At 34.9% G+C, this 23,896-nt stretch overlaps 5 protein-coding genes across 5 annotated transcripts; 2 read left to right on the top strand and 3 right to left on the bottom strand.

Moving 5' to 3' along the window:
* Positions 1-488: 488 nt before the first annotated feature.
* Positions 489-2,730, bottom strand: LOC18035490 (40S ribosomal protein S25-3). Its single transcript, XM_006424160.2, has 4 exons — positions 2,625-2,730; positions 2,102-2,176; positions 1,849-1,983; positions 489-787 (listed from the first exon to the last, which is right to left on the bottom strand). The coding sequence occupies exons 1-4, from the start codon at positions 2,625-2,627 to the stop codon at positions 674-676; spliced, it is 327 nt and encodes a 108-aa protein (XP_006424223.1). The 5' UTR covers positions 2,628-2,730; the 3' UTR covers positions 489-673.
* Positions 2,731-4,946: 2,216 nt separating this feature from the next.
* Positions 4,947-7,667, top strand: LOC18035526 (uncharacterized protein At2g27730, mitochondrial). Its single transcript, XM_006424159.2, has 4 exons — positions 4,947-5,176; positions 5,627-5,747; positions 6,554-6,592; positions 7,204-7,667. Exons 2-4 carry the CDS (start codon positions 5,634-5,636, stop codon positions 7,405-7,407), a joined length of 357 nt encoding a protein of 118 aa, XP_006424222.1. The 5' UTR covers positions 4,947-5,176; positions 5,627-5,633; the 3' UTR covers positions 7,408-7,667.
* Positions 7,668-8,985: 1,318 nt separating this feature from the next.
* On the top strand, positions 8,986-13,307 carry LOC18034315 (N-carbamoylputrescine amidase). Its single transcript, XM_006424155.2, has 9 exons — positions 8,986-9,247; positions 9,937-9,985; positions 10,662-10,753; positions 10,977-11,128; positions 11,222-11,268; positions 11,376-11,409; positions 11,548-11,714; positions 12,232-12,328; positions 12,430-13,307. The coding sequence occupies exons 1-9, from the start codon at positions 9,156-9,158 to the stop codon at positions 12,603-12,605; spliced, it is 906 nt and encodes a 301-aa protein (XP_006424218.1). The 5' UTR covers positions 8,986-9,155; the 3' UTR covers positions 12,606-13,307.
* A 948-nt stretch (positions 13,308-14,255) lies between these two features.
* LOC18034261 (protein FANTASTIC FOUR 3) lies at positions 14,256-15,963 on the bottom strand. The gene has a single exon (XM_006424154.2). The coding sequence runs from the start codon at positions 15,679-15,681 to the stop codon at positions 14,743-14,745; it is 939 nt and encodes a 312-aa protein (XP_006424217.1). The 5' UTR covers positions 15,682-15,963; the 3' UTR covers positions 14,256-14,742.
* Positions 15,964-18,685: 2,722 nt separating this feature from the next.
* LOC18035562 (rho GTPase-activating protein 5) lies at positions 18,686-23,672 on the bottom strand. Its single transcript, XM_006424153.2, has 5 exons — positions 22,894-23,672; positions 21,407-21,527; positions 21,086-21,205; positions 19,923-20,153; positions 18,686-19,591 (listed from the first exon to the last, which is right to left on the bottom strand). Exons 1-5 carry the CDS (start codon positions 23,355-23,357, stop codon positions 18,989-18,991), a joined length of 1,539 nt encoding a protein of 512 aa, XP_006424216.1. The 5' UTR covers positions 23,358-23,672; the 3' UTR covers positions 18,686-18,988.
* Positions 23,673-23,896: the final 224 nt, after the last annotated feature.

Below are 23,896 nucleotides of genomic sequence, written 5' to 3'. Positions count from 1 at the left end.
TTTAATAAATAAGTGATACATAACATTATGACTAAAGTTAAAACTCAATTTAAGACTCATTAATATTAGTAATAATACTAATATTTCAGAGTAACATTCTTCGTCCTAACCAGAAATTATCTTTTAATAAATCAATAACACATAGCGGGTTAGAAATTATCTTTTAATAAATCAATAACACATGGCATTGAGACTAATGTTGAGGCTCAAATATTAAATTCCTAATATTATAGCTAGTAATAATACTGATAGCTTGATGGTCAATGACTTGTTTAGTACGAAGAACCGTGCAAGGGAGTTTATATCGGACAACAAGATGAGCAAAGCATATATCAAATAACCAAAATATCATAATGCTACACTAGGAGGGACGAAAAGTCACAAGCACTATAGCAACATATGGGATAATTGGAAGCAAAGTAAATATTGAATATTTCTCACCAAATAACCTTTGTTTCAACATCTTTAATTGTAACCGAAAGGGGTAAAAAAAAAAAAAACCATTAATTGATTTCACTAACATAAAAAATTTCTGTCTATCATCAAGAATATCAAAAAGCATAAGAAACAAAATTTCAGGCACAAAGTACCAAAAAGGTTCTAAGCACTAGTTCCCTGAAACAGAGCAGAAACAATCTATCTATCCATGGAGTGATGAAAGGGTTATCCTCATCTAGGTATTGGTGGCTCTGGTGTAAATCTGCTGGCTAGCATGAGCTGATATCATCCGGATGGAACCTCTTGCCATCAAATCCTTGATAGCCCGACGTGCCAATGATCCATTTATCTGATAGCAGATAGGAGAATAAAACAACATTTATAATCAACTCATTGATGATTAATGAATGCATACTCAATAAAAGAACTTTTTTTTTTATTAGAAACAAATGCATGATAACTCTTACACATTGAATAACATAGAAGTGAGAAGTAATTACAGGTACATCACAACTGCAACAGATTTTTTAAAACAAAACATATGGTACCGACTGGAGCTGGAAAGCGTAAGAGGAAAAAAACAGCTTGGTTAAAAAAAAAAAAAATTGCCCTCAGATCTCATAGCTTATAAAGCATCATATATGGCATAATGCATGGCCTTCTTCAAAACATTCACACACCACCAAACACATATGGAAACACATACAGAAACATATACATACACACACACACACACACAGAGTGTGGAGAGACAGAGAGAGAATAGAGAGAGAGAGAGAGAGAGAGAGGCATGATTGGTGGTATGTAAGAGTGTGATGAATAAAAAACCAAGCAACCATTCAATTCTGTTGATTTATCCATCATCGGGCAAAATTTGACTCTTAAAAAAGAAACAGAATCTATGGAATTAAGCACCTAATAAAAGAGAAAAACTCAATCATGGAACAAATATTTAAATAAGTTTAAACGGTGCAGAGTAAGTTAGAAAACAATGAAACTATCCGTAGAAACAACTGCAAACAAGAATACATACTATAAAGATCCAACAATCAGAGTGTTTTTACAAAACTCTGTACATACCACAACCAATAATATTTCGGAACATAAATTACCATATTAGTGCACCTTGCTTATAGTGCACAAGGAACTAAATGGGGAATCCACATGCACATGTAAACCAGACACTACAAAAATTCATTTTCCCATTCCCAAAGTTATAAAAAGGACAAAGATCACCAGGGGAATAATTTTAGAAGCACAAGTTTATTTCAAGCTTAAAACTGCATGCTGTTTATCTACTCTACAAGGCATGAACCTTCTAAATTTTATAAATTGAATAATAACCAGTAAATAAATCCAAATCCAAATCCAAAAGAGGGGGGGGGGGGGGGGGACAATATATGAGTGTACCCTCAGTCTGTCGGATAGGATTGAAGGAGTAATAAGCTTAAACTTGGGGGCCTCAGAAAGAAGCTTATCATAGGTTGCCTGGTCGAACAAAACCATATTGTTCACCTTCTCCTTTTGCTTTCCCTTGCTCCACTTCTGCATACCACCCAACAGAATCAAAATTAATACTTGGATCCAGAAAACATCCAACATTCGCCAAAATCAACTACAAATTACAAACCAAACAACCCCATCAATCAAAATCTCAGTTTACCTTCTTCTTCTGCTTGCCTCCACCAGACTTTGCTGGCTTCGAGGCCGGAGGTGGGGCCTTATCCTTCTTCGGTGCCTGCCACAAAAGAAAAATAATTAAACTAATAAATCATAGTTAAAGAAATAAGCAGACAAGAAACCGCAAGGCATAAAACAATTTTTTGAAAATCAAAGATGTAAAATCTTACCTATTTTTCAAAATGTGGCTACTATTCACGAAAACAAGCAATTAAACTTAAATTCCCAATTCCGAAAAACAAGTTTTTTTTTATTTGTATTAGCTCAAAGTTATGCTATGCAACTGAAAAAAAAATGTAGAAATTTAATATATTAAACAGTAGCTATCTCAAAATTGATCAACTGGGTATCAGAAAAATCACTAAAAGCAATTTTCATAAATGTACCTAATACATCTATTAAAAAAAAAAAAAATTTGCTCACTCAATTATCTTTCTATATCTATGATTTTGTTAGGGAATAAAAGGCAAATCGACTAATGGCATAAGGGCTTCAAGTTTACTTACCATTGTGCTGCTTGATGGAAATGCAGTAAGAGGTTTCGGAGAGAAGAGCAGATGCGGCAGCACTGAAGATGAATGAATAGAAGAAATAAACAAATATAGGGTTTAGGAAGCTAGGGTTTTCCTTCGGTTTGACTAACGTGCGCCGTAGGCGATATGTGCTTGGTTAGTTTGAGTGTTTGGACATGGGAATTCGGAAGAATATTCTTGTCTTTGGCTATTTATGTCCTACAATTGATTACAAAACCAAATCGGGGCACCAATGAGTTACTATTATTTTTAAAAATACATATGTATTATATATATTTACAATGTAAATAAATACAATGCAAAAAACAATGTTTGTTAATATCTAATTATTTTAATTTTGAGATGATATTAAAAAAAATATGAAATAAATAATTTGGATTAGTCCAACCTAACTTGACCCAACTCACACTTTACGGATTAAGTTTAAGTATATTTTTACACAACCCACACCTTATATGAATCGAGTAAATTGAGTGTTATTGTGTCAACTTGACTCATGCCCACCTCTACAGATTAATAATATCGAAGTGTGATAATCATACGTATTATGAATTATATTTAATGATCTTGTTTAAATGCTATACTTCTGTAGATAAGCAAATAATTAATTGGAGAGACAAGCGATTTTCATTCTATGTGATGTTAGGTGTTATTTTAGCAAATGTACTTACAATCAGTTGAAAATATGAATATGAGCTGAGTGGATGTTCGATAGCAGAGAAGATCGAAGTGAAATTGTGGATTAAGTTGCAGCAGTGAGGCTTCTGGGTGGATAAAGCACTAGGTGAATCAAAGCTCAAACTCTAATAATTGATTATGAATAGTGATTTCATGCCTCCTTTAAGAAAACCCTTTTTTAAATTAAAATTATCTAAATAGTCAAAGACAAATTACCTTTCTTTTTTGGAAACAAAATTTAATCTAAGACTTTAATTTTTTTTTAACAAACTTATACACATCTTATTTCATACTTTATAGTTATATTTTAAAATTTAATTAAAATTATCTTTTATGAGAAATTTATGAGAGTTTGGAGTTATCATGATAAGAATAAAATAATAAAAATGACATTATTTCAGATTTTATAATTTGTATGAATTTTATAAGTAAAAAAATTAAAAGAATAGTTCCATTTATTGTAAAGTTTTATAGCATGATATTAATTTTAATTTATAAATTTAACTTTATCAATTAAATTGGGGTATTTTAAGAAATAAAATTTAAAAAGAGTATTATAAGGATTTTAAAGGGCTGTTACATGCTCTACTCATTAATTATACTTGGATATTTCTTGTTGAAAGTTTTTATTGGGCCTATCTTTAAGTGGACCCTCGTGGGTTTATTAACTTTTTTTGTAAGAGTGGAGCTTCTAATATCCCTTTAAAATGCATATGAGACCCATTTTCAATTATACACGCTTATTACTGTATTTTTATTTTATTTTTCAATAATGCTATTATTAGTTAGTTTAAATATATAGTTGGGATGCTTACTGATGTATCACTAATTATTTATGTTAATTGATTTATTATTAATAATTAACCTATCATCACTCAATAAATGACACATAAGATACCACATTTATTAGTATTTCAATTGTATATCTAAAGTGAGTAAGTATAACATTATTTTTTTTCTCGATTTTTTATCGGTCTTAAGATAAGACAGGATATTAAAAGTAGTCTTTTAAGTATGATAATAGTTAAAAAAGAAAAAAGTGTGAGAGCACAAAATCTGTAAGAAAAATAAAAGATTATTTCAAAAGAATATTGGATGGATGAGGAGTCAAAAAAAATTGACACGTTGATGGATTGAAAGAGTCTTACAAAGAAAATAAATAACAGAGAATATGTGGGTTTGACGAGAGTTAGAAGAGAGAGAAATAGTTGCTGCGTTCAATTAGAATTACATGTTTGTGTATAAATAAAATTACATAAAGAAGGCGGTGTTATGAGGATAATAAAGGGGGTGTCAATAGCATTCTTGTTTTTGGAGTGGAGCTGAATAATTGTTGTCTTTCCTTTTTTAACCAATATTTTTTTTTGAGTAATGATACAACCACAAACTCTTGTATAAATTTATTTTGTACAAACTAATGTGCCATGATAAGATTGATTGAATGAAAATATAAAATAATAAAAACAAATTATGTGGGCCAAGTGATATTTAATTCAACCAATCATATCATGCCACATCAGTTTGTACAAAATAAATTTGTACAAGAGTTTGTGGCTGTATCATTATTCTTTTTTTAATACAAATAAATTCAATAATTAAAAGCAACGGAGATTGTTCGATTTTTATCTGGCGAGTTCTTTTTAATGAAATGCATACAGTGGCAGCGAATCCTTCCCTTTCGTAAATCAGACGGCGATTATCTTCTTTCCCCTAAATCTGACGAAGCGGGTCCACTTTATAGAACCCCATCAAAGTTCAAACCCTATACAGATTGGTAACCGAAACAAACCTCCCCATTTCATTTCTCCAACACACAAAGCCGAAAAGCTTCCTCCGTGTATCCAAAAGTAAGCAAATTTTCTTTAAATAATTAATTTGTATTTGTATTTTCTCGCAAATTAGTAAGCTTTTATGCTCGAATGTCTATGGATTCATTTACTATCAGTTATTCAATGTTTTTACTGTTGGGTTATTGACTGTTTGCACAACTGGGGTTTTGATTTTCGATGCTTTGATAGTTTGGGGTTTTGTTATTTGGGCTTCTGATGCTCAATGTCGATTGCCCTGTTCGAATTTTGCTAATGCAGATACCATCTTGAATAGGATTTGACATTGTGTCAGCTATTTCTATAATCTTGTATTTTAGAGAGCTGTAAGGACATTTTATATATTGTTAAGATATTTGACGTCAGAGAAATGCTTTTCTTTCTTTTGCTTGTGTTTGGAGCTAACTCCGTTAGCTGATTAAGAGACTATTGTCTTATTGAAGGGTTTATTGTCGTTTATTTTGTTGACAGGGGTTTTATGACCACCATCATGGCTTCAAGGATTGCTGTAAGAAATTTTTCTCGAAGGTTCTCAAGCAGTGGCAAAGTACTGAGCGAGGAGGAAAAAGCAGCTGAGAATGTCTACATAAAAGTAATGTTTCTACAACTTTTGATGTGTACATGCGTGCTTTTTGTTTCAGGCTGTTTTTTATCCTTTTGCTGTGATTTCAGTCAGTTTCATTTTTATATGAATGCTGTTACTCTGATGCAAACTAAGGTTTTAACATGTGCAATATTGTGAAAATTTTGATTGTGTAGTTTGATCTTTATTCCTATCTTAGGTCCTTTTCACCATTATGTTTTTCTGTTATCTTTCTAGTGTTTCATTTTCTTGATAGGATTTTTTGTCTAAGATTCTCATGTTCCTCAATCTGTCAAATAAAGGTGGGGTTTATCAATCTCATGAACCATTATTGTTTTATATTATTGTCTTGTGAAGTAGGCAATCTGGCTAAAAGAAATAGAGCTTATTATAGTCTTCTGATCTAACGGCCCTATAAGGGGGCAAGTACTTGATCCTGACGTAAATCTAACTCAGAATTGTCCTTAACATATGGTCCTGCAATAAGTCTATATAGGTTTGTTATTCTGATAAAGAATTAACTGTTGATGGGTAATCCGAATAGTCGCTCACTCAAGTTAGTGAATATTCCTTCATAGTAGATCAGAGTTTTGTTATAAGGTACCCGCCAAATACTGTCCAGCAATACTTTGTGAAATTATTTTTGCATCTTCTTCAAGTTCACTTTTGTGAGCATGGAGACTTATCGATGGGATTGAAAATTTTCTAATGTTTCTCACTTTTTTATGAGTGCCATTATTTACTGTAGCTTGGGATATCTGCCTGCTTATATTTTTGTGATATCAATGTTTTACTAAGTACTACTAATCTTGCAGAAAGTTGAGCAAGAGAAATTGGAGAAGATGGCACGCAAGGTATGATCACACTCTATTTCTGTATTATCTATTTTTGGATCTTAGCAGGTTGTATTCCATGTCTGAGATGATGCGAGCTTTTGAGCAGCATCGTTTGCTGTAAGTGTCAGTCATTAGCTTCATCAAGTGATGATCTTATGGGACAAAGTTGGGGGGGGGGGGGGGGGGGTTGAATGTATATACAAATATGAACATGTGTTGCTGCCTAAATGAAGTTTTGAAATGTAAATTTGATGGAATTTAAGTGTTTGAAACATGTCAGTGTCATTAGCTTTCGTGGCATAAAATATAGGAGTGGTGAGGTAGAGTGGGCATAATTAAAGCTCTTGGTTGCTTACCTTTTCGATTGAAAACTACACAAAATCCTGGTGGTAAAAAAAGGGTCCTCCTAGGTATTGACTATTTGAGATGCTTCATACTCTCAGTGTCTCCTGCCTCTGCTCACTAGGTGCATCATTGCGTGCGCATGTTTATAGCTTTGATTTTAACACAGCATATTTGCACTCTTGCTGAGGTCTAGTTGATTGTCGGGTTTTCATTCCACAAAACTCAATTTGCTTGGAGTAGTTGTTTGATATTTGCCTAAACCATGCTTAATTGATTGTTTTCAGGGACCCAAACCGGAAGAGACACCTACTGCTAGCTCAGGGTCAGGAGCTGAAGCCAAACCTACCTCAGCCACGGGAGCTTCAACTGAGAAAGTATCAACTGACCAGTACCGTAACTATGCAGTCATAGCTGGTATCATAACTGGTGTTAGTGCTCTCGGATGGTATCTCAAATCAAGCGGGAAGAAAGAACAAGTCCAGGACTGAAGTCAATATGCTAGATATAGATAATGAGGGCCATGGACGACATTCTATCTACGACAACTGCTCACTACTGAGTTCATACATTGCTTTGAAATAAACAGAACTTGGATTATTATTGACCCCGTTTTGTTTGTATTATTTCTCTTTTGTTTCACCAGACACTGGTTGAATTCCAAAGTCTGTCTTTGGTGTTACCAGATAAACCTTTTGTTAGTAAAAATTCTCTTATTTCAGTACGCTTATTATTTACCTAGATAAAAAAATGCCTTTGCTGGTGAATGGATGAAAATCTTCAGGAAAAAACAGTTAATAAAATTATTACAAACAAATACAAAGAGTCGTGCGTGGGCGGGGACAGCCAACAGCAAATTTTTAACCATCAAATCTCATATATGGGTCCAACTTTTTGTCTTTTGTGATAAATTTCATTTAAACCCTCTATTCATTTTTATTTAATATTTGTTTATAAGTATTAACTTTATTTCTCGTTGCGTGTATAGGTACATTTCATTTAGCCCCTTATACTATATCGTATTTATATATTTTTACCAATATTGTATTTGTATCACAATACCTTTTTTTTTTTTTTGATAGACCTCTTTACTATTTTGAAATTGAATCATTGGCATATCAAATTTCATTTAACATTTTTACGCTCATTTTATTTCAATTCTTTTTATAAAGATTGGGCTTTTTTTCTTACATTCACAACAAATTATCTAACCGCAATAGCTCTATTACAATAAATATTGTAATTTTCATATTTTTATTTTTATTATGTCATTTAATCCTTTAATTTGCTTTGTAAGTAATAATTCATCATCTCCAAATAGGTGCTAAATTAATTTTATGTAGTATGGACTAACATTATATTATTAAAAACTTTATTATTATATATGAAGGATAAAAGAATTTACTAAATTATAGTTTGATATAGCCTAATGTGATAAAAAAAATAATACAATAAAACCTAATGGAACAAATAATGACGAACCAAATGCACCCATAAAATAATAATAATTGAAATAAATAACATGATAAAAATAAGAGTAAGAGAAATTATAATACTTTTTGTAATAGAGTTGGTGGAATTATATAATTTGTTATACATGTAAGTAAATAATACTATATATAGTATTTATTAAAAATTTATAATAAAAAGAATATAAAGTATTAAATGAAATTTGATAATAGATTTTTAAAAAAAAATCTTAATATTAAAATTAAAAAAGAATTTAAGGTTCTAAATTAAACATAGTAATTATTCAATCTCAAAATAGAAAAGAGAGTATTACCATACTGGTACAACATAGAATAAGAATAATATTAAATAGTATAAGGTGCTAATTGAAATGTACCTACGGATGCATGTGGAAATTAGCTTAATATGTATGAACTAAAATTTAAATAAAAATGACGAAAGGGGTTTTATGAAAATTTACAGTGGTGCCGCCACAAAAGACAAAAGAAGTGGTATGATACCACGTTGTAACTTGTAGCGCAGCTTATCAAACGATTATCTTTCTTACCTTATCAAACGTACACAAATCAATCTTTAAAAGTTGATTATCCTACGCGGGTTAAATGAAAAACAGTTAATAAGGAAAAAAGAAAAACGAAGAAAGAAAAGGAACTGAGACCTGAGGAAAAGCTCAAGCTCGTGACAAAACTAGGTTACTTTTAACTGGGCCATCAAATCAAATCCTGGTTGGTTGCTCAGGTATCGGCATCTTGTCTGGGTAGAAAAAAAAATGGAGAAGGGAAAGAGACGTGAAGTGGTGGTGTCGGCTCTGCAATTCGCTTGCACTGACGATGTCTCTACTAATCTTGCCACCGCTGAAAGGTCCTACTTCTTAGTTATTGTCCTTTTTCCTTGTTTTCGTTTCGTTGAATCTTCAGTTTGTTCGAGATATCATTATGTACTTGAAGTGATTGAAGAATTTGCTCTTGATTTTGATCCATAACCAGACTCCGAGATATCATTTTTTTTTAACCATGTCTTATAAGTTCATACGGTCTCACTAACAATAACCTTTCTGTATTGAGTAGCCAAAAAGATTGTTTTTGGACTGATAATCCATGCTTTTCAAGTTTATCTTGCACATTGTACACTGAAGCTGCTAGTCTGTTGACTAAAGAATTTATGTTGGCAATTTAGTGAGCTGCTGCACTCAGCAAGTTAGGAAAAGTGGGTAATTTTGATCCAATAGCAGTAGTGTACCAGAAAGAATATGAAAGTATGCAGGTTACCATTTGAATGCTATTTGCTTTTTGTATTTGCTATTGTAAGGCCAGAGTTTTTTTGAAGTTTCGTTTTCTTTGATCACTCAAACTTTCAGCCATTGAATCATCCTATGTGTACGTGTGCGTACGGCTTCCTGTGCATGATCATGTGTGATTATATAGGTGTATATTGGTTGAGTCTTTCAAATTACTACTTCAGACAATAGAATTCTCTTTAAATTTCTGTTTGCCACCAATTAGCTTCCCCATGATGTTTTTGCATTTAACATTCCATGATATCTTATGCAGGCTGGTCAGAGCTGCTCATGGAAAAGGTGCAAATATAATTCTTATTCAGGTAATTGTTTTTATCAAAGTACACATTGCATCCTTTGCTTTCAGGATCAATTTCAATGAGAATATGTAAGACTGAATGCATATTTGAAGCTGCATCATGTGAATGCATATTTGAAGCTGCATCATGTGTATGCATATTTGAAGCTGCATCATGTGTATCTTGAATATAACAACATTTTTTTTCTTTCACAGTTGTTAATTCTTACGATCCCTGTGACTCCAAAAAAATCCATGTATTTAGCAAATGCTATATTATATAAAATGACAAAAACAAAGGCATATTTCTGAATACATTGTATATTGTCACTGAGGTCAATGTAGTGATGCTAGTTTATAAAGTTTCTGCTTGCGCTGAAGGCATTGTATCTGGTGTATGAACAGCATTTATATGGTTCAGATAATGCCATTGTTGCATCTAGTTGCAACATAATATATAAAGATCTTTTCTGCTGCTGGCACTTTTTTTTCCCTTCAATTAAAGATTTCCTTAAGAACCGAGGCCCTAAGAAGCAAGTCAGATTATCCATTGTCAGAAAGATGAAAGGAGGGTCTCGTTTGTTTCATTAGGTTTGCCATGTAACTAAAAGTGGCATAAAATTTTCTTATGACTCTCGTTGTTACTGTTGCATCTTGATATCGCTGAGCTTACATTATTGTTTTCCTGTGTGTTTCACCAGGAACTCTTTGAGGGTTATTATTTCTGTCAAGCACAAAGAGAGGACTTCTTTCAGCGTGCTAAGCCGTATAAGGACCATCCCACAATTCTCAAGTAAATCTATCAGATTGTAATTAGCTTCTGGTTTTACTTTAGTAAGCTGGATTATTTGTTCTTGTGGCAGATAAATAGGCATGGCATTAATTAGCTTCTGGTTTTACTTTAGTAAGCTGGATTCTTCTATACTTTGTTACTTAATGCCATGCCTATTTATCTGCCACAAGAACAAATAAACTGGTTTTGATTTCAAATTTTTATGCATATGGGCATTGTTTAGGATGCAGGAGCTTGCAAAAGAGCTAGGTGTAGTGATGCCAGTTAGCTTCTTTGAAGAGGCCAATAATGCCCATTACAATTCAATAGCGATCATTGATGCTGATGGATCTGATCTTGGACTCTACAGGAAGTCCCATATCCCAGATGGACCAGGTAGCTAAATATGGATGCTTTGTTGATTGAATAGTCATATGTTTGATTACTTTTTAGTTTTAACATTTAGGATAAATTTTCCTACCAATTCAGGCTATCAGGAAAAGTTCTACTTCAATCCAGGGGACACTGGCTTCAAGGTTGGTGCTTGGAATAATTTAAATTTAAATTTAATATGCTTCTTTGATTTGATATTTGATGATGATTTTCCTTCTCGATTGGACTTTCCTTTGCCATTTCTGAACAGGTTTTCCAAACTAAATTTGCAAAAATTGGAGTTGGTAAGGGGTTCTATTGATTTTTAATAAGATTTTACCTTCTTGGCCATGCTAATAAATAAACAACATTGTGTGAGCATATCTTTCAGTTCAACTTCTGCTTTATAGTCTCAATGGTTTCTTCTAAATTTTCAATGCCAGCAATATGCTGGGATCAGTGGTTTCCAGAGGCAGCTCGGGCTATGGTTTTACAAGGTGCTGAGATATTGTTTTACCCTACTGCTATTGGTTCTGAACCTCAAGATGATGGACTTGATTCTCGTGATCACTGGAGGCGAGTGATGCAAGGGCATGCTGGGGCTAATGTAGTAAGTTACACGGACTGCTAGACTGGCAGCTTTATTTATTGTGAGATTAATCCAGTTGATTCTAGGTTAGTTTGTGCAACCTTGTCCTAATACTCATGTGCTTTTGGAAGGAGTTTATAACAATCGTAGTCTCACCTCATATGACTAAATGATCTACATCTTTTCCCATTAAACAACAATAACTTGTTTTTTGCAAAGAAAGTTTATTCTATATTGTGCTCCCGTTATCCCCAAAAAATTGACCCTCTTCCACATTTTCTTTTTCTTTTTTTTTCTAATGCATCCCATTGTGTTCCTCGCTTTCTCGTGTGATCAGCCACTGCCATGATTTTTGTTGATAATTTCTTTTCTTTTCCTTTTTATAACATTCTGGACATAACACGTGTAAGATCTGTAATAATCAAAATAGACTTTGGTGTATCGGGTGCTGGTCCCTGTTGTGGCACCAAGAATGCAAGTTTATTTTGAGAGAAGCCTATGTTTGCATAGGGGATTAACCTACTCTTGACTAACTCAGGTACCTTTAGTCGCTTCAAATCGCATTGGAAAAGAAATAATTGAGACGGAGCACGGAAAGAGTCAAATCACATTCTACGGGAACTCCTTTATTGCAGGTATTTAGTTCCTCTTTTAGCTGACATGCAATTCAATCCTTCACATGATAGCCATGTACTACTTCTTGTGAATATGTTCAAAATTGATGCTCTGGTTACAGGCCCAACAGGGGAGATTGTTGCTGCTGCTGATGATAAAGAGGAAGCAGTTCTTGTTGCACAATTTGATCTGGATAAACTCAAGTCCAAGAGATCTAGTTGGGGAGTATTTCGTGATCGTCGTCCTGAATTGTATAAAGTTCTTCTGACATTAGATGGCAGCAATCCCTCATTGTAATGTCGTTCCCTCTCTATCTTTACTACCTTGATGTAGAGGTAATCTAATGGTTTCCTTGCTCTTGGAAGCAAAAAAAGTGAATCCCTTTACTGCCCTGTTTTGTTTCTGTTACAATAAAGGGGAAAACAAAGATGATGAATTGCAGATGATGTTATAACTTTTGGGCTATCAAAACCAAAAGACAACATTTTTGATCTGTTGAGATTGAGCCTCAGAACCAAATTATGGTTCCAAGGCCCTGTGGCAATGATAACTTTGGATTGATCACTATGAAGCCATATGTAGTGTATCAAATTAAAATCAGTTGTGCTCATGTTCCATTTGCAAGCCATTCATTCAAGATACAAGTTGTTCACTGAGAAGTCTGTTGCCAAATTCTTGTTGTCTTATTTCGTCATCATGTATCTGACTCTATGGTCAAGTTATTGTTTGACTTGGATTGTTCAAATCTTTTAGAAAGTGAGGGTAAAGCATCGAGACTTCTGTTTTTGTTACCTGAAATCTGTGTGTGCAGGTGGGAGGTAGAGCATTTTTAAAGTATCATAAACCCATGGCCCACAAAAAATGATATTGAAACCTGGATTTAAGCTTGTTTTATGAGTTACATTAATGGTTTTGATCTTGTCCATAGAGATAGAGGACATGTGTCTTGCCATTTGACTGGTAGATAAAATCTTTTGTGCCGTCCATAGAAGATCTCTGCTTTATTTAAAAATCTTATGTGCTGTCCATAGAAGATCTCTACTTTATTTACATGTAAACATTTCTAGAGAACTCTTGTTTGTCTATCTATTGCAACTACTTTCCATTGTAAAAGAGCCAAAATATCTGTGGAAAAATGTGAATTATGTGGGATTTGAGTCGATTCCTTCAGATTTGCTTTCTCGCTTCCTTTTTTACCAGATGGGCATTCATTATTAATCATTGAGTAGTTCTTTATCTCTTCAGGGATGACCAGTGAGGATCCTTATCCTGGACATACATTTCCTAAGTGCTGCTCTAAGTTTCAATTTGATATATACCCATTTTGTGGTTCTCATTAGGGCCTTGAATTGTGTTTTAGCTTATAGACAGATTTAGGACCACGGTGTTCATGTGTTTTCAGGTCATTACACGTGTAAAGAGAGCCTGTGTTGGTGGTAGTTTCACATGTCAAGATCTAAATTAGGGTTACCGTGGTTTGGGGTCACATGAAGTTACACTTCTGGTGTCACTATTCATGTTCTGAACTCACACCTTTTAGTCATCTGTCTGGTAATATGTTTCAAAGCTTGACCTTCGCTCCCCCATTACTAGGGTAAACAGCTAAAAGTTTGAGGTGAATTTTCAATGTTAAATCTTTATTACCAGCTTCACTGTGACCGTCTTTTGTGTGCTGTGGCTACAGCGGCATGCAAGATGCCCTAAGCAAGCAGAATCTGTCAGAAAAATACTGTATTGTCATTCTTTCCTATTGATTAGTTGGAACTTTGAGATAAAGATTTGGGGCCTAGCATTATCTCATGCTCCATTAACATTGTCAGATCTTGATATGATATGGATAACATCTGCTCTAAGTTGAGTGTTGGGTGTGAGATGTCCATTTGGGAGCATGCATGATATTTTTTGCTCCCTTTACCTTGGTTTTGAATGTTGATTTGATATGGGTGGTATTCTCATAATTTCTTGTGAATTGAATGTTGGCTATTTGTCATGCTTTCTGCAGCGTATGGTACCAATATGAGGATGAGATTTCGCACACCGGCATTAAGAAATGAGTTGAACGAAAAATGAGCGTGCCACTCAAGGAAATTATTGATATTCTATTATCCCCACTATTTCTCGAGTTGACATGTGACACTCTGTGATCTGACCATAATAATTGATTAAAATTACTTGGCATTTGATGCTTCATATCCTAGCAAACATCCAGTGATCTACAATTGCAAACTGTAAAGAGATTTGATGCCCAGGCATCGATTTGACGAAAGAAGAAAAAATGCCTTGGTCTTTTTGTTCTCTCTTCTTTTTCCACAGTGAGGAGGAAAGAAAAATGCCCAGGATTATCTTGTGGACAGCAAAGTTGATTTCATGTGCTTTGTTGTCTGCTTATTTTCAAATCCCTTGGAAACAAAGTCAGAACCTGAAATCACTCTCCTTAAACCTGCAATTCCCTATGTCGCAAGTCATTTTCAGCTTCATACTTTTCGGTATCAGCCTCCCTTTCCCCTTCTCCGTCATCATGGACGCTTCCATTTTCTTCTTCCTCATCTTCATCTACTTCTACTTCATCTTCCTCGTACTCCCCTTCATCTAGTTCCTGGATGTCATCGTTTGGATGGACAAACTGCAGCTTCAATCGCCCGTCTTCTCTGCAGGCATGCAAGAACTCTTGGCTTGGCATCCTAATCTCTTTAAGGACAAACCTGCCATCGTGCCTGTAAGACTTGAAGCAAACCCAAGGCTTACCACTCTTCCCTATGCAAGAAATCGGAGGAGGAAATTCTCCGCCGCTTGTTCTTGACCTCCTGAACTCACCGCATACGTTCTCCGTTGGTGAATGCTTTGTGATACTCACTTTCCCCCGCTTGTTTTGCCACTCTTCAGTCATCTCATTCCTCAACTCCTCAACATCATCAGAGCTCTCGAAACCAAGCCCCTCCGTGCAAAGTTGCAAGCTGTCGGAATTCATAGATGAAAAGCTATCACTCTTCTTGTGACAACCCGTGTATCTGAAGCTATGCACCGAGCTTTCAGAATTCACTGAAGAAGAAAAGCCGTCGTTTATCATCTTTGGAGCGGCTGCAGATGATTCCAGAGATGGAATCCTCTTGCTACCGTCTACGTCTACTAAGTCTACCAAAGAGGACGAAGAGGAAGAGAGTGATGACATGGGAAAGGAAGACGACAACGAAGAGGAAGAATGATCAGAGCCTTGTTTGAAATGAAGTTCACCAAAGATCTCAACGAATGAGGATTGGTTGGCGGGTTTTCCAGGTGTCATTTGGTTCCATGTGGAGAGGGATTCAAAAAGTGAGGCTGGTTTTTCTGGTAACGAGTTTTCAAATATGCGTTGTAGGCTCCCGCAGGCTGCCATATTGTTTTGGCTATCCAGTTATGCTGTTGGATGATGCTGAAAGTAGGTTAAGTTATTGTTGGTGTGGTGCGGTGCGGTGCGGTGGGAGCAGAGTCGAGTAATAGGAAAAGGAAGAGAAGAGGGCACGAGATTTGCACTTTGGGTTGAAAAAATCAAAGAGAGAAAGGTGCTATTAATTGGGGTGGTAGCTCTTCTGTTGGAGCTTAATAAGGATGAGTGGTTACTGAGCCTTCCATCATCAAATTTTTAGTGGTCATTATTTTCATATGTATAATTCCAACAGCCTCTCTTCAGCTAAATATATATATAAAATGTTGCTAATGGTAAAATGTTAGAACAAGGCTTTTAGGCTTTCTCCGGTATCCTATGCCATTCACACATGAAGCTTAATGGTTTCCCTTTCGGTCAGAGACGGTGACTGATTTTTGCAAATGCCAATCAAGACATGCCAAGTCATTGCTGCGGGTGCAGTCCAGGGATACACGGATGTGATTGGCAAAACAATAGAAACCGCTGCCCATAATAAGAGTCAAAATCAGATCATTTTTCTTTTAAAACATCTTCAAAATGATGTTTATCTCTCTAATCATATAGCTAAACATTATGATGAGTCAAAATGTCAAAGGCAGTGCAAAACATGTTTTAAATATTTCTTCTTAAATATTATTAATATTAAGTTTTCCGATCAAAGATTGGATTTCTTATCATATTAAATTTAAGAATAAGTTAATGGTGTGTTTACTTCATGCAATGGGAAATGAAGGAATGAGAATGAAACTCATGTTTACTTAGTAAAATATAATTTGGGAATATGAATAAAATGTGTGGGTTCCACATAATTTTAGAATAAGGAATGTGAATCTCATTCGCATGGGAGGATTCGGAATGAAAATGAGGGAATGAGAATGAAATATATGTTTACTTTTGTATCCCTCTAATTTTTTCATATTTCCCAAATTACCCTCATTCAAATCACAATTAATTTTATTATTTTAAATGTCATTAATAATAATAATAACAATAATAATTATTATTATTAAATTTTATTAACTTTATTATTTTAGTTATTATTAATTATTTTTATTAATATTATCATTATTAACAATAAAAATAATGATAAAAATAATAATTAATTTATCATTATTAACAATATTATCATTATTGTTGTTGTTGTTGTTATTATTATTATTATTATTAAAAATAATAATAACAATAATTAATAATAACTAAAATAATAAAGTTAATAAAATTTATTAATGGTAAAGCTGTTCTTAAAGATATATCAAGCCACTTCTAAAGAACCTCAACCAACTCCTTCTAAAGAAAAATTACTTTCTTTTGCCATGCCTATCAAGTCCTGGATTGAAATGGTTGAAGAACATGAAGCCCAATATAAAACCATCTCCTCAGATGACCAAGTAAAACAATGGATGAGTTCCATTACAAAATCCCCTGAGCTTAATAATAAATTTTATTAACTTTATTATTTTAGTTATTATTAATTATTGTTAATGTTATTTTTATTAATAGTAATAATAGTAATAATAACAACAATATTGATAATATTGTTAATAATGATAAATTAATTATTAATATTATGGGTATTTTGGTAAACTGATTCTTATTCACATTCCTCATTCTCATTTATTTTGTCAAGTAAACACATCAATGACATTCCAACACATTCTCATTCTCATTTATTTTTGCCAAGTAAACATTGAAATCTCATTCTCATTCTTAATTTTCATTCCAACTCATTCTCATTACCAGCCCATTCCACCTCATACCCATTCTATGAAGTAAACGCACCATAAAAAATAAGAAATATAAATTTCAATGCAATGTTGGAGTGTATTGAAACTGTATTTTTTGTCTTTTAGTACATTTCTGACTTTAATAGGGTTAAGAATCTAATCCTTAATTGGAAACTCACTCTATATATATTTTCTAAACCCTAATAACTTAAAATATAGATAAATTTAACAATAAAGATTATAGTTATAACATTTTAGGTAAAAAATTTTACGTGCTACAAGTATGCGAATGAAATAATGTCAAATTTTTACTAACAAGAGTAGCTCTAAATCGACATTTCAAGCATTTATTACTTGAGACGTAAGTTTCAGGTAACTGAAAGAGAGATCTCCAGAAATAGAGCACCCATCAATGTGTAACAATCAACTGATATTAACCACCCTACCTTATCAAATTTTTCTTAACATAGGCTAGATAGATAAGAGAGTGAGGCACAACCAAGTTTCCTTTTAATACTACACTCCATTCACTGGCAGCAGCAGCACCACCAGGAATATTCTTATTGATCGTATTAGCATGTCCACAGTCCACTGCTTTTCTTGGGAGAAAGACTGGCTACTATCATTCCTTTTCAAACCCTATCCTATTCTGCCAATTGGCCTTCCACTCAAGCTTACATGGATTTGAGTCCCTACCGTTACTGCACTCAGATTCCCTTCCCAATTAAATTTAATATGGGTGAAAATATCTCTCCATTGACAAGGGGGTAAAATAGATATTCCATTAGTATTATGTGAAGGTATACATTAGAACTCTGTCGTATTAAAATTATCAAGAATAATTTTGATAGATTTCTTATTATAAATATTAATAAAATTTTGATTGTAATATATCAGTGTATAAAAATAAATAAATAAATGCCCCATCCTACTCCTGAAACCTTATACATACAAATTAACCAGAGGAGGTGCCGATGCCATAATCGTGAGTAATTTTCTTCCTCATAATGCCTATGGCTATCAGTAGCAGTGACGTCCTAGTGAGCGTCCACTTATTTTATGGTCCCAAAAAATTGAAGAAATACGTGTCAGTTTGGTCATCCTCATATATATGAATAAACACAAAATGTTCCTCAAAACTGGATAGAATGTTAGTTTATGAAGCTCCATCAACTGTATCTCAAACGTTAATGGTCTCTGTTTCGTACTACGACCAAAAGGTAAGAGAGGGAAAAAAAATAATAGTCATGGAAGAGAAATGGAAATGTACATAAGAAACACATGAATAACATCCAAATGTCAAGCAGAGAGTAGCTTTGGAAACAGAAAATGTTAGCCGTATCATGGAGATGATGTCCGTGGAATTACAAAAGGGTCAAAGGAAATCTCCCGGCACGCAGAAAACATATACGACAATTCACAAACGTTTCCCTCACAATATGCAAACCAAACAAACTTACGGAGTCAAGTGTCATAGTCTCATAGAATCAATTGAGCTATAACTACAGTAGTCTCATAGAATCAATTGAGCTATAACTGCAGTTGAGCATCTGTCAACGCCATGCTTCAATACGCTCTGTTCTTGAATTTATACAGCTTAGATTGCTGATTCCTTTGGCCTTCTCAACAGTTCCTGTTTTCTGAAGCACACTTTGCTGCTTGTCAAGTCTTCTGGGACCCCTTTTTAGATTTGAATCACTTGATTGGCCAATTATGCACATTGTCGCGTTTGCATGAGCACCAGAAGCCTTTAGACAAATGACTCCATGAGCATCTGTTTCAGAAATGAAGGTGTCAACTTGGGATGGAGCCTCACGAGAATGATCACTATCTACTGTTAACTTCTCAACAGCGGCTATAGGATCACAATCTTCTTCAACAGTAATCTCATTCTTCCGACCAGTGTCTGTGGAGCCTTCCATTACGGGTTCCTCAGTGATGAAGGCTTTCTCTATCTCTTCATTATCTCTATCAGCATCTTCCAGACAGGATCTTGTGGCACTCTGGTGTCCATTCTCATCAAAAGGCTCCAAACGGGAACTAGGAATCTGCTCTACCACAGAATCTTCTCTTTCTCGCAATGTTCTCAATATAAGCATCTTGAGGAAGTTCATCACTTGAACTGCATACATCAATGCAGTCAAAGGGTCTGCCATCTGCAACCAAAATTAAGTCATAAGATATGGTCCATATTCCAGTCATTGGCAATGCTATCCAAACCAGGCATCGCCATAAGCAACATAATTGACAACCAATTGAATGACTTCTGCATGGAATTAGGGGCTCTGAATTCAGGATTAGTAAGGAAGCATCGAGGCTCCATAGAGATTATTGATTGATGGCAGTTTACATGGAATTTTTAAGTACACATTAGATATATACTGAAATTCCAACAACGAAGGGCAATGCCAAAAAGGTCATTATTTATTTGGCAATCGTAATGTGGGACTTGGGACTTAAGCAAATCATTGGAAAAAAAAAAATCACCTGAGTCATATTTGGTGCAAAAACCATTGCAACATTGCGTGCATTCATCTTGTTTAGGTTCTCTTGTTGGACAACATCAGCCATCAGATTGATGGCCCAATCTAACAGAGCAGATTCTGTTGGGGGTAGAAGCCGCACAAGTTGAAGACAATCCTCTTCTGTCTGGCATTGCATTACCTGCTCAGGTGATAATGGATCCAGAACCCCGGCTGGGAGTTCTCTGAACCAAGCCTAAGAAATAAATTATAATCGAGTCAATATATAAAAATCTGATGCAAAAGGAGAGTCAATTTAGAAAAGAAAAATGTATTGTAACAATGTGTTTGGATGCACTTCCACACACACAAAGGACAAGATGAAAGTCGTCACTCTTGAACCAAAGAACCATTTTCTTAAAAAATGCAATTGCCTAAAATACCATCTTCTTTTGAACCTTTAATTAACTACTCAAATGCCACCAATGTATAAGCGAGATCAAGGAAAAACATTAACTATGGAATACAACAACCACAAGGTTGGGTAATATAGGTCCTTATAGGACTTCTCGCAACTAATGGTAGTTCCATGTTTATCTGGTGCAAGCACAAAGGTGTAAAACCCCAGAGTGCTCCTTGCAAACGACAGTTTTATAACCCCCCGAGAGATTCATGGTCCTCGTGCACATCATCTCGCCAATCACAAAGGCGAAAACTTACGAGGGTTAAAATACTAAGCAAGATAACTCACATTTCCCTACTCAAAAGCTTTCTTCCTCACCTTGAATTACAGTTATCTTATGTGGTTCAAAGAGAGAAATAGGATCATTGAATGGTCATTGACTTCCATCATAATCATCATTGAAAGGACCATGTAACAGAAAGGATGGCTGACTAGTAACCTGTCTAGAGTAGACAGGACATAGTTTGTGAAGTGATCACCGACCACAATTCAGAACATAGTATATTTATATTTCATCAATAACAGAGAGATTAATCAGGTTGGAAAGTAACTAAACAAAAATTCAGAACTGAGAAGCAAACCCAGCAAGCAGCTCAGATTAATACTGCACTTGGATTCCATCAAATGGAAGAATGACAGTTGATAGCTTAGAGTTTATGAAAGACTACCTAGGTGAATCCTGAATGTAAAGGAAGAGCAACTGAGGTTAATTATCATTGCCAGACCTTGATAAGTCCTGCTAAACAGTGTATATCAATGCCGTCCGGTATCACTCCTCTGTTTAATTGGTCTCTGACATACTCCTCTTGACTATTTTCCCCATTTATCCTGAAAATCCCTTCTGCCTGCAAAGTTATATGCACAGATTTCTGATGTCAGACGGCACACGAATATACATAAAATAAATACAGCTAAAAGTGTTCAGATAAAACAAGCCCCATCATATGGGTAAAGCGATAACACTTAATTGAACAGAAATTGTCCAATTACCATATTGATGATGAGAAAGATCGCTGAGGGAAACAGAAGAAGACAAAGAGGGATACCTGCAAGCCTCCTTGACCATACAAGTGCCTTTGCATTAGTAGTAATATCGTTGGCACACTATTTCCTCTAGAGTCAAATGACAACTGCATAGATTCTGTGGAAACTCCGAAAACAGTTGCACTACATATAAAAAGATTAAAAAAAAAAAAAGAGGAAATCAGAGAGGTAATTACTGTGCTAGTTAAGTAAATGAGTAAATTTGAAAAAGACAGATGAGTAATGGTTTCAGTCTTAGGGCCTCAAAGATCAACGCTATATAACCTCAGTTGATATAAATGCCATGCAAAATCTGCTTGCAGGTTCTACATTATTTTTTATAGGAATTAGCTGCATTTATTCAATTTTCTGAGATGATGCTGATGCAGATTGGCATTCATGTAAATTTCCTAATGGAGAACTAATCTCCTTCCCGATAAAATCTCTTGTTTCACAAACTGCGTGCATGCATGCATGCGTAATACGAACTGAATCCAGCTATTAATATCAACCAAATAGTAAATAAGCAGTAAAAGTAGCAATCTAGGACAATAACAGATGGCTTTGCGACATTGGTTTCTCAGGAAAACATATGGGTCTTCTCAACCAGCAATGTTTGAGCCTCTGTGTCAGAGAGTGCACACATAAGAAAGGATGTGAAAACGTAAAAAGAAGACATATAAACAAGAGCAAATAAAAGGTTTCCTAATGGAAGCCCAACAAGGAAAGGTACAAGGCTTTTGCCACGTCAGAAGAACATCTGAATAAAGGATCCTAGGGATGAGGAATCTTTCAAATGAATTATAGGTGTAACACAGTTCAAACGATGTGTAAACACAACTCATTTGACTACTTGAGACAATACCGAAAGGAGTTGACTGCAAGTTAGGTTAAAATCTGCATTGAGTGCCCTCGAGAAGGACCTCAACATGCCTTTTTCTCCCGTCACTAAGAAACACAAACTCAGATTTGAAGGAAGAGACAGAAATTGGAAAAATACTTTAAGCCAGCAACAAACAGGGAATGAAAATAATAGAAGATGAGCAGTAGCTTGAAGAACCAAAAATATATCCTTCAGTCAACCAACATTAATGCACAAAAAGCAACAAATTCCACAAATTGAATAATCGGATACAACCTTCAATCGTCAGCATCCACAATACACGGAAAAAAGAGAGAAAGAAAGTAAAAAATACAATTATGGATATGGGAAGGAAAATTCCAATAATCATAAATTAACCCAGAATATCTCAACAATTGAACACGAAACAATAACAATTACAAAATTTGCACTGCATAAACTAGCAAGTAAAAAATACAACCAATTATGGATATGGGAAGGAAAATTCCAATAATCATAAATTAACATTCCGTTTCAATACACCAATTCAATCATTCCACATTCACATTTCAATCAAATAACCAAAAAAAAAAAAAATCAATTTTGATATCACAAGAAAGGAAGAATTAAACAAAAAAAAAAGGGGGGAAAAAGAAAGGCACAATGTACCTAGCACTGGGAGCTCGACGGGGGACCTCAGGCTCGAACTCAACAGGCAAGCCCAAGAAACCATTGAACCTGTCGAAGGTGACGTGAGCCACGTGGCGGACGTTGGTAGGCCAGCTGATCTCCATGGCACAGAGCTCCCTCGTATCGCTCTTGCAAGCAACCAAAGATTTTCTGAAAATGGCGATGAGCAGAGCCAACAAAGACAACTGATCCCCCTCGGCCTCCCTCTCTCGGGAAACCGCTACCGAATTATTACTAGAACCACCCTCGGCGTCGTCGTCGTCGTCGACGGGGTCGCCATTGGGGAGAAGAATGGAGTTGGGCGCGCAGGATAAGCAGGAAGGGGGCGCGCAGGATAAGGAAGAAGGAGAAGAGGAAGTGGATGGAGAAGGAGAAGGAGAAGGAGAAGGGGAGGGGGCGGTGGTAGTGGTTGGAGAAGAAGGGAAATGAAGGACTTCGGTCATGGCTCTAAAAGCTGATGATGAATGGATGGCAAAATGGGAAAGACAATGAGAGGAGAGAGAGAGAGTCGTTTTCTTGAAAATATTATTTTAATAGTTGGGAAAAAGAAGGGTGTTGTGTTGTCAAAGATTTGTAATTGTTGCAGAGGTTTTTGGATTTTGGAGTTTGGCTCAAGGAAACAGAGTGGGGGCTGCTGGGGGACGTGAGAATCATTAACTCCCCTCTGTTGCATTTCCTTTTTTTTTTTTTTTTTTTTTGGTCCTTCCTTTTCTTGTTGAGCTTTGAACAGGCAACAGAGAGAGAAAGACGCAGATAAAGATTTGGTGGGAAATAAATGGTTTTTAATTTTTTATTATCATATTTATTTGTAACTATAATAAAATACTGTAGTGTATATAATAGAAAAAAATGAAAGAAATTAAAAATCAACTCTGCCGTTTTTTTCAATATAAAAAAAGATCAATTATCTTATTTTCTCTACAATCATAGAATTTAGGTTCAGTCATGATACGATGTTGTGTTGAAAAAAATTAACACTGCA

This window comes from Citrus clementina, unplaced genomic scaffold (genome assembly GCF_000493195.1).
Source record: "Citrus clementina cultivar Clemenules unplaced genomic scaffold, Citrus_clementina_v1.0 scaffold_8, whole genome shotgun sequence".
In the NCBI taxonomy this organism is placed as follows: Eukaryota; Viridiplantae; Streptophyta; class Magnoliopsida; order Sapindales; family Rutaceae; genus Citrus; species Citrus x clementina.
This window is presented reverse-complemented; position numbering and strand designations above follow the sequence as displayed.

Coding starts and splice junctions, on each gene's coding strand:
- LOC18035526 (XM_006424159.2), top strand. CDS start 5,634: ATGACCACCATCATGGCTTCAAGGATTGCTGTAAGAAATTTTTCTCGA. Junction 5,748..6,553: donor CTGAGAATGTCTACATAAAA/GTAATGTTTCTA, acceptor CTAATCTTGCAG/AAAGTTGAGCAAGAGAAATT. Junction 6,593..7,203: donor TGGAGAAGATGGCACGCAAG/GTATGATCACAC, acceptor GATTGTTTTCAG/GGACCCAAACCGGAAGAGAC.
- LOC18035562 (XM_006424153.2), bottom strand. CDS start 23,357: ATGACCGAAGTCCTTCATTTCCCTTCTTCTCCAACCACTACCACCGCC. Junction 20,154..21,085: donor GTTTAGCAGGACTTATCAAG/GTCTGGCAATGA, acceptor TTTATTTCTTAG/GCTTGGTTCAGAGAACTCCC. Junction 19,592..19,922: donor TTGCACCAAATATGACTCAG/GTGATTTTTTTT, acceptor TTTTGGTTGCAG/ATGGCAGACCCTTTGACTGC.
- LOC18034315 (XM_006424155.2), top strand. CDS start 9,156: ATGGAGAAGGGAAAGAGACGTGAAGTGGTGGTGTCGGCTCTGCAATTC. Junction 9,986..10,661: donor CAAATATAATTCTTATTCAG/GTAATTGTTTTT, acceptor GTGTTTCACCAG/GAACTCTTTGAGGGTTATTA. Junction 11,129..11,221: donor CCATATCCCAGATGGACCAG/GTAGCTAAATAT, acceptor CTACCAATTCAG/GCTATCAGGAAAAGTTCTAC.
- LOC18035490 (XM_006424160.2), bottom strand. Junction 1,984..2,101: donor GAGGCAAGCAGAAGAAGAAG/GTAAACTGAGAT, acceptor GGTGGTATGCAG/AAGTGGAGCAAGGGAAAGCA. Junction 788..1,848: donor TCCTATCCGACAGACTGAGG/GTACACTCATAT, acceptor ATCTGCTATCAG/ATAAATGGATCATTGGCACG.
- LOC18034261 (XM_006424154.2), bottom strand. CDS start 15,681: ATGGCAGCCTGCGGGAGCCTACAACGCATATTTGAAAACTCGTTACCA.